Genomic DNA, 17421 nt, shown 5'->3' with positions numbered 1-17421 from the left:
GTAGAGACATGGATGGATCTAGAGACTGTCATACAGAGTGAAGTAAGTCAGAAAGAGAAAAACCAATATTGTATATTAACGCATATGTTATGCGTTAGAACGCATATATGTTATGCGTTAGGAACCTAGAAAAATGGTACAGATGACCGGTTTGCAGGGCAGAAATAGAGACACAGATGTAGAGAACAAACATGGACACCAAGGGGGGAAAGCGTTGGGGGGCGGGTAGTGGTGGATGAATTGGGAGATTGGGATTGACATGTATACACTAATATGTATAAAATAGACAACTAATAAGAACCTGCTGTATAAAAAATAAATAAAATAAAATTCAAAAAAAGATATTATAGGTGAAAGCGTTTGTAAGCTCTGAAAGTATTATTTTATATTATTATTTTTTAAAATAATCTATACTTACATTGAAAAAAAGAAAACCCAGTGTCGACTGGAATTACATGAATTAAGAGCAGATAAATTAGTGGATAGAGGATTCAACGACTCTGGCAAAACCTTACAGTCAGTCTATATAAATAACTGTAATAAAAACAATAAATATGTCTTGCTGAGTTTTTGTTCTTGGTAATTGTGCTGTCACCTTATAGCCTTAGTCTTTTGTCATCTTCAAAACAACCAAATAAGGTGAGTACTATGTTCCCATTTTACAGATGGGGCTTAGTGAGATTAAGGGGCTTCTAGAGTCACAGAGCTCCAGAAGCAGACCTGAGCCAGAGCAAATCTGCCTGACTCCATCCTCCTGTCTCTTTACTCCCAGGAAAACATGTCTTCACTAAAAGGAATAAAAATTTGACCTGAATTTTAAGCTGGAACCAAATTTAAATAAATATACTGTGAAAGGAAAGAAGAGAGGGAGGAAGGGAAAGAAGAAGCTAAGCAGTTAGGAAATTAGAAAAGAATGGAAGAGGGCAGGGGAGAGGAGGAATGGGAGCTGAAAACAGAACAAAAAGTGAAGAGAAGGAAGAATGTCGCATATTTTAAGCATCTTAAGAAAAAAATCTACATTCTCAGAGATATTATAAAGTGAATGTGAATTTTGGTGACTATCAGAACCAAAAAAAGTTTAAATCAAGTCTTGAATATTCATGTATGGAGTTACCATTTGATAAGACCTACATTTTCTAAAAATCTGAAAGGAGAGATGCTGTGGGTTTTGTTTCAACTTGAATTCTACACAATGTGTTTCTCTTTAAAATGTGAATCAGAACTTTATTGCTTTGACAAGGCTTTTCTAAAGCCCTCCTGTGAAGTGTGAGTGAGGATAGTCCTGCCAAGAATCCAAGCACCTCATGACCAAGAATGAATGACAGCATGATGCACACAGTGGGAGATGTAAATGAATATTACACAGATAACATATGCACATGAAACCTGAATACTAGCCTCTCCTTGTTTAATACCAGAACAATAGAACATGATTACAGCTGCTTTTAGTGTCTAGGATACAATTATAAAGAGCTTACATTAAAAACTGAAAAGTCATTCAGCAAGGATTACACTTGACATTACGCTGTGAATGTCCTCTCATTTTTTTTAAAGATATTATTTTTTAGAGCTATTTTAGATTCACAGCAAAATTGAGAGGAAGGTACAGAAATTTCCCATATACCCCTGGCCCCACTCATGCATAGCCTTCCCGGTTATCAACATCCCTCGCCAGGGTGGTACCTCTGTTACCACTGACGAACCTACACTGACACATCATCATCATCCGAAGCCAATGGTTTACGTCAGGGTCACTCTTGGTGTTGTACATTCTATGGATTTGGACAGATGTATAATATCACGTATCTACCCTTACGGTGTCATACAGAGTAGTTTCACTGCCCTAAAAACTCCCTGTGCTCCACCTATTTATTCCCCTGCCCCAACCCCTGGTAACCTCTAATATTTTTACTGTCTCCATAGTTTTGCCTTTTCCAGAATGTCAAATAATAGAATCATATAGTACGTAGCCTTTTCAGATTGGACTCTTTCACTTAATAATATGTATTTAAGTTTACAGAAAGTTCATAGGACCTTTAAAAAAGTTAAGAAGCTTTGCCTTAAATTTCACCTAACATTCAATTGCCTACCACTATGGACTGAATTGTGTCCCCCGAATTCATATGTTGAGGCTCCAACCAGCTTGTGACACTGTTTGGAGATGGGGCCTTTAGGAAGTTATAAAGGTTGAATGAGGTTATAAGGGTGGGGCCCTGATCCTATAGGATTAGTGTCCTTATAAAAGACACCAGATAGGTTGTTTTTTCTCTCTGTCTACCATGTGAAGAGAAAGCGGCCATCTGCAAGCCAGGAAGAAGACGTTCACCAGAAACTGAATCAGCCAGAGCCTTGATCTTAGACTTCCAGTCTCCAGAACTGTGAGAAAATAATCTCTGTTGTTCAAGCCACCCAGTTTGTGGTATTTTGTTACAGCAGCCTGAGCTGATGAGTATACCTACTAAAACGTAAAGGTATTTCAAAATTACAAAAATAATTTGTTATTTGAAAATAACAAAAAATAATGAAATTTAAATTTTGAAAAGAGAATCTTTAGAAAACCTCAATAAATTGTCCTTAAAACATTCAAAATTAGACACAGTGAAGCAAAACATTTTCAGGGATTACTGTGACATTCAGAAAATTACTCTGCCATTTATAAAACATGAAACATATAAAAATCATTTATTTCTGTGGGTATGATAGCAAAAAGTACATTAATTTCTATAACTCCAAGCTCCTCAAAGTGATCTCTGATCATTTGGACACTGGGGCACACAGGCACACACACACAAAACACCACCACAGTTGCTTTTAAGGATAAGTGACTCAGTGATTGGTTTGTCCTTCTTCTTGTTATGTAAAATGCTTGTTATTTGTAAGAAACAGAAAACAATCTACATAATAATCAAAATGATGACTAATGACATAACCGGAAGTATTCAGGAATTAACGTATTGGCTGAACTTCCATTCCTGGTAAATCAAGACTATAAATTTCAAATCCTTGTATAAACACATAGCAGTTAAGTTTGTTAATGGTCAGTATAATACCATAACAATTTATATATGGAAATTTCAAACCAAATATTAACATTTGCACTCATTAATTTTTATCTGAATTGAAATTAGTAGGTGTTTGTTTTTGAAAAGTTGGACTTTAAGGCATGATGTAATAGGATGCAACACTAGCAGACATGCAATAAGGGTGTAGTTACCTGATCAGGTTTGGTGGGGCCATTCACGGTGGCATTTTCGGGAGTACTGTCCTGAGATTGTCCCTTGCACAGGCCTTTTGTTGCATCTTTGAACATAATGTCTTTTTCCAACATACTGTCTTGCTTGGCAATTGGCAATGCCAGGGGGCTGCTGGAGGAAAAAATCAATGCTACGATTAGTCCTCTAACATTGCCATATCAATCAAAAATTACCATGACTAGACAGCCGGTTATAGAAAGTTGTTTAATTCAGATAAGAAACAGTGTCAACACTGCAGGTAAAATCAATGAGAAATCCGTAAACTTTTCTATTACCTCCAGATTTCATTCAATTTCACCTTTAAAAGAAAAAATATATTCATTTCAACCTGAGAAGAAAATGTTTATGAATGGATATATGACTTAACAGACATATCAATGAGCAATTGAAAAGCTAAGGTGGAAATGCATGACTGAACTAAGCAAAACATTTAAATGTGAATGAATGCAAACAAGTGAAGGCAAAATTCTACAATTAAGTAAAATACTGTTCATACAGGATTTTAATATGTTATAGAATCATGGACAATAGTTAAGAGTTTGTGAAGAAATGATAATAGGAATTAAAAACAAACGACATGCTTAAGGACTGCAATGTTACAAACAATAAGTTTTATTACTTCTTTACAGCTCACGCTAGGCAAAAATATAAAATAAAACCTACTTCATTTTTTGTTCTTCCATAGACACTGTTGCCAAAAGAAAGACAAGTTCATAAAAAATAAACACAATCCGAATGTTTAATTTGTATTGTAACACTTTAGTAAAATTTAAAAATGTACTTGCCTAAATGTGACCATAAAGCAGAAATACATACATATTTAATCAAGTGCAATATATAGAAACATAATTATTTCATGTATTTTACAACAGTAGCTGTGATTCTAATTAAAGCTTAATGCATTTTGTTGGGTTTTTAAAATTTCAGTTTTATGGAGGCATTTACAAATAGTAAAATTCACTCTGTAGATGTACAGTTGCATGAGTTTTGTCTACATATACATAATTATATATAGTTGGTTATATATATATATATATATATATATATATATATATATATATACATTTGTGTAACCCACATAATCAGCAACACATAGAATTTTCGTCACTCCCAAATGGCTCTTTGTGCCTCCCCTTTGAAGTCAATTATTTCCCCTAACCCCCTGCCCCTTGTAACCATGGTTAATTATTTCTTTCACTATAGTTTTGCTTTTTCTAAAATGTCATGTGAAAGAAATCACAGAGCAGGTTGCCTTTTGTGCCTGGCTTCCTTTACTTAACATGTTTTTGAGATTCATTCATGCTGCTGCATGTATCAAGTTTGTCATTGTTTATCACTGGGTAGTGTCTTCCTGTGGGATGCACTGCACTTTGGCTGTCCATTCACCAAACATTTGGGTTTGTCCAGTTTTTGTCAATTGTGAATGGAGCGTCTATACACATTCACGCACAGGTGTTTGTGGTGACGTACGACATATGCTTTCATTTATCTTGGCTGCGTACCTAGGAGAGACTCCAAACTTTCCTCGGGGGCTGAACCATTCATTGGTGCTTCCCCCACGTGTGGAATGGAGTCCTACTTGCTTCACATCCTTGACAGAACTTGTCTTTTTTGTTGTTTTTTTAATCCATTCCAGTGGGCGTGTTAGTGGCTTCTCCCTGTGGCTTTTATTTGCATGTCAGTGTGGTTATTTGACACAACAATCCCTTCTTTGGTAAAGTGTAAGTTCAAATCTCCTTTTTTTTTTTTTATTGGATTCTTTGGTGTCATATTATTGAGTTTATATATTTTGGATTCGAGTCCTTTATCAGATACACATGTGGCAAATATTTTCTCCCAGTATGTATCTTGTCTTTTTATTTTTTTAACAGTAAGTTTCAAGGAACATTTTTTCTCTTATGGTTTGTACCTCTTGTATCTTATCTAAAAATTCTTTCCCAAACCCAAGGTCAATAGGGTTTTCTCCTAGGTTTTATTCCAGAAATGTTATAGTTTTATGCTTCACACTTAGGTCTACAATTCATTATGAGTGGCTTTTTTTATATGGCGCTGTATATGGGTCAAGTTTCATTATTTCTTCGTATTGCTGTCCAAATGTTCCAGCATCAGTTTTGAAAAGAACATCTGTCCCCATTCAATTACCTGGGCACCTTTATTGAAAATCAACTGACCATACATCTGCAGGCCTACTTTGGGACATTCCATTGTATTCCACTGATATAATAGCTTATTCTTACACCAATATTACATTTTCTTGAGTAATGTACTTTCAGACTAAGACTTGAAATCAGGCAATGTGAGTCATCCAACTTTGTTTTCTTTTTCAAAATTATTGAGGCCATTTGAGGTTTAGCATTTTCATATACATTTTAGAATCTATTTGTCAGTTTTTATTAAAATTTCTGGAATTTTGATTAGCATTGTGTTCAAAATATAAGTTAATATGGGGAGAATTTACCTAATAACAATGTCAAATTCTGTCATCCATAAACACAGTATATTTCTCCATTTATTTTGATCTTCATTAACTTTCTCATCAGTATTTTGTAGTTTTCAGCATTAAAATCTTGCAAATAATTTGTTAGATGTATTCTGATATATTGCATGTTTTATGCCACTTCCAATGTATTTTTATTTCACTCTCTAGTTGTTAGTCTATAGGAATACAAATGATGGTTTTAGATTAACCCTGATGGGGAGGAAGGGAATAATCTGAAGGACTTCCTTCAGTAACCACAAGTCTCATTCGCTGTTCTGCAGCCCATCCCTGTGCCACCTTCCAGCCGTGCTGGAGTCTAGGAAAATGGGAATAAAGACAGACTAACGAACGGGCTGAATTAGGTCCAGGTCTGAGGCAAAATCGGGAATAGCTGAAGAACACGTTTACAGAAATGTGAGGTCACTTTACGTCCTCTGAACTCTGGACGATGAAGTTTTGTAGTGTTGTAGTCAGTGACGATATTTTCAAGTAGGCAACAGGGCAGGGGACCATATATTAAAAAGAGGCGGCATGGTATAGTAGAGCTGCAACAAGCATACATTTTTGAGTCAGAAAAGCTACGAAGTTTGATGCCTGGCTCGGCCACCTCGGGCCGGTTACATAACCATTCTGTAAAAGCAACTGAAAAACAGGCCCCGTAGTGACGGATTACCAACATAATGCACATCAAGGGCTTAGCTCAATGACCCTGGTAATAAGCAGGCAACAGTATTAGCTGAAGTTTCTGGGAATCTACTTACAAGCTAACAGGTTAGCCTATTAGTCTTGTATGGACAGATGCAGAAGACGAGAGATTCTTGGATAAGAGACGGAGGACGCAGTGCTCACGGCAAACAGAATCCACGCTTCCTGGGTGCACCAGTTCTCCTTGCCCCCTGTCCCACGGGGGGCGGGAGGGGCAACACAGATGGACCTAAGTGGACGGCTACACTTCGTGCATCGTGTCGCGTTGTAGGAGAGAAAACTGGGCAAGAAGCAGGAACTCTTTGAACAAGCGGTACACTGTGCCCGGTAGAAGAGAAGCCAGGGACCCGGCGCTGCGGTCTCCTCCAGCCATCCAGTAGCTGGTATGACTAACTGCATATGCCCTGCAGTCTGACCAACTGAGCAAGAACGTGGAGGCGGCTCACGACCCACGGTGGGCGTCCCTCCCAATGCTATATTATTCATTAAAAAAAATTCACTATATATAGGGAATGCTTAAAAATGCTCACCTCCAGATCAGCTTGAATACCATCAAGTAATAAGGTCTTTACAACCTTCAGAGAGGCTGTATTTCTCCCCTGAGCAACATTGGAACAAGGCCTCTCTGCTCTCCCTTCTGTTCATCACACCTGGAGCTCCAGCAACACGACCTGTGCTTCTTTGACTTGAGAGCCCTTCAGCTATTTGAAGACAGTTGCGGTTCCCTGATATTTTCTATCATTTGAGTAAAACACTTGCAAATCATTTTAATAATTATATGGCACTGAATGTATGACCATCTCTGTGCTAAGTACTACACACGCATTAACTCTTTAACAACAATACCATAATGTATACATTATATTTATGCCCATTCTGTAGATGAGTAAACTGGGGGCCAGAGAGGAGAAGAACATGCCCTGGACACACAGTGAGCAGTAGCGAAGCTGGGACTTGAGCTTCAGAGTCTGTGTTCTCAACCACCGTGTCACACTGCCTACGGCTAAAAGTGCACCCTCACACCTACCAGAATATTTCCTTCTTTATCTCCCCTTAGACCGACTGTCTCCCTTTTCTGCATTGACAAGAAATTAAAAAGCAAACAACAACAATGACAAAAAAGCTAAAGAAAGGTTTTGCAAATACTGAATCTTTTGAGTAAAAAGCAATTAATAAAGCAGTAGTTAGATTAGTCAAGGTAAAAACTAGAAAGATAGTTTATAAAATAAGTAAAATCAACTCTAAAGGATTTCTAAAAGGAAGAACTGGTGAGTCTACTAAAACAGTTGAAATACTCCTTTTGTATCCCAAATCTAATCGCAGTGTTAACAGCAGGCCCCTTGAAAGATACACTTGAAAAGAAGATTGGTCCAGAAATACAGTGACCTCATTCTAAGTCAGTTTTTACCTCAATTTGGTTACTACCTGACCTTCTAAGAACTTCAAAATCTCCCCACAGTTCCACCTTTGCCAAGTGCAGGAACTAGAATATCTAAATGTATTTCAAGTCCTACAGTTCTATGATGCGAACACATAATCTCTCTTTACATGCTTTTTCACCTGCATTTTAAAAAACCATGTATACACTCGCTAATATCATAGGTTATACACTCTAGGATCTACTACTAACAAAAACTGCAAGTAGCTGGTTACAAATACTCTAATTCATATGCAACAATTTTTCTTCAGGTTTCTATTCTAATTTTTACATGAAACACGTTTCATCCATAATCATTGTGATTAACAATAGCATTCATATGTTAACTTCTATATATTTAAATTATCACTGATTATCCATTTGTAGAATATAAACATGTATTAAAATGCTATTCTTCTAGAAAAAGGAATAATCTTAAAGGAATCATTGGTATTTTAATAATCATTAAAACTTTATCCATTATGGCAAAATATTTATAAGATTAATTTAAAAAATAAGTTGTAATTATATAGAAAGAAGAAGAATTCAACTTAATAAACAAGAAGAAACATATACAGGATACGAAGAAATATGCCCAATGAATAGACAGTAGTTGCACCAAAAAGGTGGACTAATGCGGAAAAAGGAGGTATCATTCATTCCCCTCATCTTAACTGAACTTTAGACAAGCTTCTCGCCACTCTAGAGTCCTGACCTCTCCCTTCTTAGAGAACTTACTTTAAAGAACTTACAATTATAAATTGTTTTCTCCGCCCCTTTGAGACGTAAACCCTTCCCAGGCTTACAACCCGGGGATTCTCTCTCCAGGACCTGAGAGCCACCCTTTTGAGAAGCAATCACCATGAAAGATGGAGCGCTTGTCTCCCAGTCTCCGTGGGAGGCCAGGAGCCTAACTTCCATAAACACCAGTGAGCAAGCTCATGCCTCATCACTCTGACCAACCCCTGGATAATTTCCTTCAGCAGTTTTCCTCTAAGCCCAGCACTGACAAGCTTTCTGGCCTTTAGTTTCAGGGAGTTGAGCTCAGTATCTCTTCCCTACTGCTTTATTCTTGAATAAAGTCTTTCCTGTATCTTTAACTTTCCTGGTGCAATTTTTCTTCGACACTAATGAGAGATTATTTTCATGCTTCCATATGTTATTCTGTACTTTCCACATTTTCTTCAAGGAAGAAAATATTCTGATTATTAAATAAGTAATTATTAGAGCTAGACATTTATCAGCAAGGAAAAAAAAAACAGGATTGAATAGTATATTTTCTAAAAGAAGGCTTTTGGTAAGGCAGACTCGATAAACATAAAGAAAATGAAAGAGCTACCCAAGGGTACTTTACGTTAATGCAGGTGAGATACCTTTAACTTGATGAGGAAGAAATTAGATGGACTATACGAGCAGACACCCGATTTCTAAACTCTACTGAATTTATTTGAGACTTACTTATTTCTATAAACATAAAAAGCATTTCATGCAGAGCAAATGTGCCTGTAGGAACTAGGATTTTATTTCTGAAAATCGAAACAGGAACATAATAAAACTAACGAAGGCGACAGTTATTGCCCATTATAACTAAAGCAATTTTAGAAAACTAAAGAAAACAAATAAAATTGACTATATTGAGATATATTAGGCCAATCGGGGAAAAAATTTAATAGAAAGAAATGTGAAGAAATGGCATATGTGACTCAGTTATTTTGGTGGTTAAACTAATGGACCAAATAGATAGTTCTCAATTTTAATCCTAGGAACATAGCTACATAAATTATTTATTAAAGGGAACTGGGGTTTCTCTGCATCAGTAAAATAAAATAATGATCCAAAGATTAATGTTGAATGAAACGGTTCTTGGAGAGTTTTGAATTAATTGCTACCTTTGGCCCCCTCCCCAAAAATGACTTTAGTTTTTGTAAGAGAAAATACTTACAATTTAAAAAACCATTTTGGTAAACTATTAGTTGTCTTTAAAACATAAATAAAAATTTCAACGTGTCGCTTGTGGTTGGATTGGAAATTATATTGTTTTTAAGACATCTCATTCATCTTAGTAGTTCTCAACAGATACTTGCAAAGACATTTTTTAAAATCTCTAAATTAAAATAAGTTGAATCCAGAAGCTCTATGCATTACGAAGGGAGTTTCTAAATATGTCAAAAGTTACATTTGCTAGAAGTGACTCGCTAGCATGTATTTATTTTGCTGAATAGGTATATAATGAATGATATTTATATGAAACAACATTATCATTTATTTAAATCAAAGAGATGTTTAATGATATACTGCATTTTTCAGACATATTTAATAAGTAAATTTGATATAATTTGATAAAGCTTACTTAAGTTGACAGCACAAAAGCACCAGAACACACACACATATACACACTCACGCTCACACTCAGTCTATAATATAAGAGAAGGAAATAGTGCGGGTGTGTGGCGGTGGATGGAACAAACCACCTTAAAAGGTAGTGCGTGCTCATCAATGGAGCTGTTTCCAATGTAGAAAAGAAAGAGAAACGGAATGTCTACCCTTTCCCTCCACCTTCACCCGAAGAGAGTCTACTTCTCCACCAATATTGGAAGGCTGACTAACTGCCCAACAATGTTTGAGGGATAGTGTGAATGGTTTAAACTGAAACTAGATTAAACAATTCTCAACGTCTCATTATGTCCCTATATTCTGACATTTCTCTCTGTCCCTTACTAGACTATAGAATCCCTTCCTAAGCGTAAATTCTTAGGGAATTGACTGACAGCTTTAGCAAGACTTTGTAGCTACATTCTTCAGATTTTTAGCAATGTAGTCATAATATTTGATTAGGAAACAGGTTGGATGTCTTGTAGGATTTATTACTAAAAGAAAGAATTTTGCATATATCAAATGAGGTTTTAGATGCAAAAGCCCTTTATACTCTAAAGGGCAATATGAATTAGCAGTGTTGAAATAACTGTCTATTTAATTACTTTCTTTAAAATATTAATCTGAAATGAAACCACACAAGAAATTTTATCCCAGTGTTCCCTGATTCTACATAAGTAGAGTATACATTGCCCATCAGGACACTTTTACGCTGAAAGAGAGCTTTACTGATAGTTATGCTAGGTAAATAGGCATTCACTAGTACTGGACCAAACCAGGACATTTGGTCACTCTAGTTGTAGGAAACTTCTGATAGTGTTGGATTAAAAAGTTGTTAAGGTCCTAAAAAGCCACAGGGAACATTAAGACACAGTGGAGACTCACAGTATTATCATTACTACAAGTTTTCTGAGTGGGGCATGGGGCCCCAGGTAAGACATCCCAAGGGTATAACAGCTATGGTATCAGGCAGTATGGCATTAGGCTGCATCAGCCTGAAACTAAGGCTAGTATCGTAAGGAAATGAAGGGTTATTTTTCTCATAAAACAAGAAAGCCAGAAATATACAGCTCAGGAATGCTGACCACCTCAAGGAGATCTTCCAGGACCTTGATTCCTTGCAGGTTCCTGTTCTGTATTCTTAGCAAGTCACTTTCATCCTTTGGTTTCAGAAACACTTGGCATCTCCAGGTAACACATTTACGTACCAGGCAGGATGGTATTAGAAGGACACAAAACAACAAGGCTGACTAGACAAATCCGTCCCTTTACTCAGGAGAACAACAGCGTTCCTAGAAGCCCTACCCGGTTACACTCACTAGATTTAGTAAACAAAAGGCACTGTTTGGGGCTTATTAGTACACGTAAAGGGAAAATTGGATAATATATGAGTAGCTAGTATGGTAGACACACCAAGAAGTGTGTGAACCTACTTTCTAAGGAAGGTGGATCAAACTGTGCCAAGGGCTTTGTTTTGCTGAATTGGTCCAAGTCACACAGGAACGTGTATGGGGGGGGGGTCCCTAATAACTACAGGGCCTATGCTCTGCCGAGAGGCCTTTGCAAGTTCGGTCCAGAACTAAGGACTGGACGACAGGAATCCGAGAAAAGCCCCTGGTGCCCCTCCTACACATTCTCCCAAGTGATGCTCAACGTTGCCACTAAAAAGTACTGAGAGAGCTTAAAATAATATCATTTTGAAAGGTTCCCTCCCAGCCGATGCCCATTTTATAGGATCAGGATAGAGCACCTGCCATCTCAGCTCTGCCCGGAGAAATTAAAAAGGGCTCCTTGGTGGCCAAGTGGCTAGAAGGTGTTCTATTTAACATCAGAGCAGAGCTCTGGGTTAAACTCAAAGTTATCGGCACTGGGTCCAGACGTTCCCCAAAGCTTCCTAACAACAGAGGCCAGGAACAAAAATTGGATCTCCCTGAATCGTGGGACGGGATCCTGCCATGCTTAGCAGGACTGATGTACCTGTGTAGGAAAGGCCAAGACTCAGCATGCACTAAATCCTGGCGTCTTAGTTCCCGGTGTTATAGACAGGCAGTGGACAGCGTTATCACCTGCCTTTCTTCTGGGGTTCAGGTGCGGGGCCACTGCTGCCGCGCCAACAGAAAACCTTTATATTTCCTTAATGTTACCTGTTTCTCATTCTCTGAACACTGACCACTTCAGATCAACACCTATTGATACAGGAGGAACTTTGAGAACGATCTACAATTAGGAATATTCTTTTTTCTCTTTTTTTCCTGTGGGTTAACCTAAGACAGAACCGGTTGGGCAAAGATAATCCACCATGGCTCTGTTGGGCATCCCAAGGCCCAGTCACAGAGCGTGATGCTTTGAGCTGAGTGCCAAAGAGGGTGGTATAGCTAAAACTGCTTTCTTTAAATGAAGCTTGCATAATGAGATTTCACTCCAAATCTCATCTCTGCTCAAAAGAAGAAAAGTCTCTAAATAAGACAGTTTTCTTTTTCAATGATAAGTTCCCAAGCTTTGAAATGGGCTGACATATGATTTCTTTCACGCACGAAGCTAGTGTAGAAGATGAATGCTTCCGATCACTGAAAACGCTTATTAAACGGTAGTAATAATAAAGTTCAATATAAACGCAAGGGCCCTGGTGGAAGTGCTTTGTATGTTTGTATCTCAATGCTTACTCTCACGAATCCCTAAGGGCGACGTGCTAATAAAATTCAGATTGTTCACCGCCAGCCACAGCTTTCCTGACATCCAAGGCAACAGCCCAAGGGCTTCCAAATGACTCTGGAGAATTAGGGTTGGGAGTCTGGTTGGACTTTAATGCAGGTGATGCTATTTTACTACAAAATGTTCACTGAATCTGTGGTGAATTTGAAAATGCTCAGGTCACTCAGGGTTATGGTTATTTACAAGAATAACTGTCTCACAGGAGTAACCAGAGACGTGGTGTTCAACCAGCAGGGCAAGGGAATTAATGGCTGTAGCACAAGGTACCTAAGGATCTTAGAGTAAAATGGACTTTGTAGTACTGCTTCTCCAAGCGTTCTGGTCTAAATTACAAGGGGATATTTCCATAGGGTTTCGACATATGTTAAAGGCTACCTCCCTCTTACCATTCCAGATCTGCAGTGGTAAGATTGTGCACACCATGCATTCCTCCTGAGCTGTTCCTGCCTTAGGAAGGAGAATATGAACAAAGAACCCAAAGAAATGGGGTCAAATTGCAGCTACCGCTGACCAGCTATACCCTTAAGTCTGCCACATCTTTGTGCTTCTGTTTCTCCATAAATAAAATGTGGATAATTATGTCTATCCATCCTAAGTCATGGAATTTAAAGGTAGATGGAAATTACTATTGAAATTACTTTGATATGCAAATTATATTTATTTTCAATTGAGCAACAAAGGCTCTAGAAGAAATCCTTGGGGAGCCACAAGTTGGCTTGTTTTTGAATGTATGCGGGTTGAGCCTATTTCATAAAATGTGGCACCTTCAAGGTTTTCCACTAAACGCCTGTTCTAAGCCTATTGAGGGTCTCAGGTTTTACTGAGGTCAAGAAGGACACATTCATAACTCACATTGCGCTGCTCAATCATCCCTGCAGGGTATTTCTCCTCATGAATGGCCACTTGGCTGAAGCCACCCTGGGTCCACATCCCACCATCAGCCCCTTTTCTGTGTTACCCTCAGCCCTGCTCAGTTCTGGGTCCTCCCAGATTTTTCTTGGTCCCAAGCAGAACAGGAACTTTTCTCCACCCCAAGTGCATTACAGCTCAGAAGCCCTGGAGACCCAGCCCCCAAGCAACTTAATCCAAGTATTCACCCAACCAAAGCAGGTCTTCTCCGAGACTGGATTTTCTTCCCAGCTGCTTAGAAAATACAGTTTTCTCCATAAGGTCATAATCAGTTTAAAAGCACCAAATGGGAGGCCTCATTCTATTGTCTCAGCTTATAGTTAAAATGCCTTCATTCTATAGATGATTTTGCTGACAGCTCACAGATGAATGAATAATACCTTATTTTCCCTTCTGCCATCTCTCAAGCACTATGTAGTATTACCATGAGTCAGATACTGCGCTTCGAACTTTAGAAACATTAACTCACTTAGTCATCAAGAACAACCCCACGAGACGGTTACCATCCTCATAACCCTGCGCTGAACTGCAGTGCATTTCTTTTTTTTTTTTTAACATCTTTATTGGAGTATAATTGCTTTACAATGGTGTGTTAGTTTCTGCTTTATAACAAAGTGAATCAGCTATACATATACATATGTTCCCATATCTCTTCCCTTTTGCGTCTCCCTCCCACCCACCCTCCCTATCCCACCCCTCTAGGTGGTCACAAAGCACCGAGCTGATCTCCCTGTGCTATGCGGCTGCTTCCCACTAGCTATCTATTTTACATTTGGTAGTGTGTATATGTCCATGCCACTCTCTCACCCTGTCACATCTCACCCCTCCCCCTCCCCATATCCTCAAGTCCATTCTCTAGTAGGTCTGTGTCTTTATTCCCGTCTTGCCACTAGGTTCTTCATGACCTTTTTTTTTTTTTTTCCTTAGATTCCATATATATGTGTTAGCATACTGTATTTGTTTTTCTCTTTCTGACTTACTTCATTCTGTATGACAGCCTCTAACTCCATCCACCTCACTACAAATACCTCCATTTCGTTTCTTTTTATGGCTGAGTAATATTCCATTGTATATATGTGCCACATCTTCTTTATCCATTCATCCGATGAAAAACATGGAACGCTTCACGCATTTGCGTGTCATCCTTGCGCAGGGGCCATGCTAATCTTCTCCGTATCGTTCCAATTTTAGTATATGTGCTGCCGAAGCAAGCACTGCAGTGCGTTTCTGACACGGACGGACCACCTAGAGTCAGCACAAACCCCGCAAGTTAAGGGCACCGTCCCCAACACGGCTGTTCCACCTCAGATGTCAGCCACAAGCCTGGGCGTCCCCAGACCACCTGCACTTCTGACCAATTAGCTACAAATTCAGGTGCTCCCTCAACCCTCCTCAGGTCTGAGCATTCACTCAAATGATTCACAGAACTCAAGAAAGCCCTATACTTACCATTGCAGCTTTATGGTGAAGGATACAAATCAGGACCAGCTAAACAAATAGACACACAGGGCAAGGTCTTAGAGGGTCCTGAACTCAGAGCTTCTGGGCCCTCTTCCCATGGAGTAAGGGCACATTACCCTCCCAGAATACTGATATGTTTACCAGTCAGGAACAGAGGTTAGGCTGCCTCAAAGCCCCAGTCTTAAGTCACATCATTGGTTTTTAGACACTCAGAGTGAGTAAGGTCAAATGGTTGGATGGATAACTTGGTGGACAGATAGAAAACAGTAGCCCCATCTTTTTATTTTATTTTATTTTATTTTGGCCACACAGCTTGTGAAATCTTAGTTCCCCGACCAGGGATTGAACCCCGGCCCTGAGCAGTGAAAGCCCCGAGTCCCAACCACTGGACCACCAGGGAACTCCCCCAGTGGCCCCATCTTGTTCCATTCCCGTGCGCAACTCTGACTGGAAAGCAGGTTCACAGCAGACTGTACTGCGAGTAACCTTCTCACTCATCACTTCTGTGGAAGGGACATCTCTTCCTCATTCCGCACTGTCTTCTCCAATTGTCATACTACACGCGTATCCTAAATCGACAACGTTCCACACCTCAAGCAGACGAACCGTAACTGAAACTCAGATCAATCATTTCCTCTTTAAAAGACAAGTTAGAAATGTTAGAATTACCAATGAAAATGACCTCCTCACAGAAACAATGTCAGACTGAATACACGGGTGTGACATAAGTCCAGTCACTGAAGCTCTGAGTCTCGGACAGGGATGTATAAAACGGGGAGAGAAATACAAAGTACCTGCAGGTGTTGCTTTGAGGATTAAATGGAATTATCGCTCTGCACAAGTAATCCACTCTGCACAAGCGCTGATGCCCGGTGACTGCTCAAAAACTCTCAGTTGTTATCATTGTTTATATTATTAATAAGTGAAAACCTGCAAGTGTTTAGTGAACTATTCTACTCCATGTAGGCACTGTGCAGAATTTTTGAGGATTCCAACTCAAGGACTCCATGGAAGGGAATATAAGAAACAAAAGTGGGCATCTATCAGGATGTCTCAGCGATTAGAAACCCGAGGAGAGCATTTCCAGGTTCAAAGCCCAAAGGGCATGTTCGGCAGCCACTGTTTCATTAGCAGCATTAACAGTCAATGAGGCACTGAGATAGCTAAGGACGTAAAAGACAGCACGGAAAGGAGACACCCCGTCAGCAGGAGGGAAAGGACAGAGTGGGAGGCACAGCCACGTGTGAGAAGAGCTGTTGAGGGCTTAGGGAAGAGAGAGGAAGCCTAAAAGCTTTACAGACAGTAGAGACCCGATGGAGAATGCCAGAGTTGGCAGGAGCTCTGGAGTTAAATCTAACCTGCTCATTTTAAGACATGAACTCGAAACTCAGGCAACTAATAGACACCTTAATAATGTTCACTGGATAGGAGATGTCTTAGAAACCATGAAATGTGGGATAACCCAATAACAGAGGAATTTCTTATTGATTCAGTGTTGAGCCAAAGATAGGCAGTTGCTACAAACCCTGCAGCACAATTGGGGCTAAGTCATGATTTATGGCACAAAATGCTTGCAGAACAATGAATATTAGTTGACAATGGAAAGGGAATTTGACTTGTATGCTGAGGTATTAGAAAGTAAACCACTCAATTATTTTTTAAAATTTTAGCAAAATGCGTTCAGGGAAAAGATAAAAGAAACAAGTCAACTTTGTAATGCAAAAAATAAAAAAGGAAGCCAGGGTTAAAAATAATGAAGAAAGATGGGCAACTGTAATTCAGATGAGGTTTTACATGTTAAATCTTCAGAATGAGGACTAGAGATAAAAAGTGGGAAAGCTTATCGAAGAGAAACAATAGATTATACAGAGGAGAGTATAAGGTGTTTTAGGTTCTTTCTAATTCTATGCTTCTCCGATCAATGAATATGCCCTGTTCTATCCTGGGCAAAATAAGGAAAGAGGATAGGCAAAAAGAAGAGTCTGCAGAAAATTGCAGCAATGAGGAGGAGAGAAGAAACCCAAACCCTCCCCAAACATCGGATATAACCACTGACTCTCACGTAACTGGTTTGTGAAGAAATGCTGCTTTTTAAGTAATGCCTAAGAGAC

At 38.9% G+C, this 17421-nt stretch overlaps 1 protein-coding gene and 1 non-coding gene across 2 annotated transcripts in view; both read right to left on the bottom strand.

Annotated features, from left to right (window-relative positions):
• Positions 1-17421, bottom strand: part of MYO16 (myosin XVI) — a 543552-nt gene that overhangs the window by 273280 nt on the left and 252851 nt on the right. The window contains exon 10 of the mRNA XM_036831092.1: positions 3215-3365. Within this exon, the coding sequence (XP_036686987.1) occupies positions 3215-3365 (151 nt within the window). The remainder of the gene's footprint in view (positions 1-3214; positions 3366-17421) is intronic.
• On the bottom strand, positions 14958-15064 carry LOC118884463. The gene has a single exon (XR_005017296.1). It is a non-coding gene; the product is annotated as a U6 spliceosomal RNA (small nuclear RNA).

The sequence above is a fragment of the Balaenoptera musculus genome, chromosome 18 (assembly GCF_009873245.2).
Source record: "Balaenoptera musculus isolate JJ_BM4_2016_0621 chromosome 18, mBalMus1.pri.v3, whole genome shotgun sequence".
Taxonomy (NCBI): domain Eukaryota; kingdom Metazoa; phylum Chordata; class Mammalia; order Artiodactyla; family Balaenopteridae; genus Balaenoptera; species Balaenoptera musculus.
The sequence above is the reverse complement of the archived record's forward strand: the minus strand, read 5'-3'. Positions and strand labels throughout refer to the sequence as shown.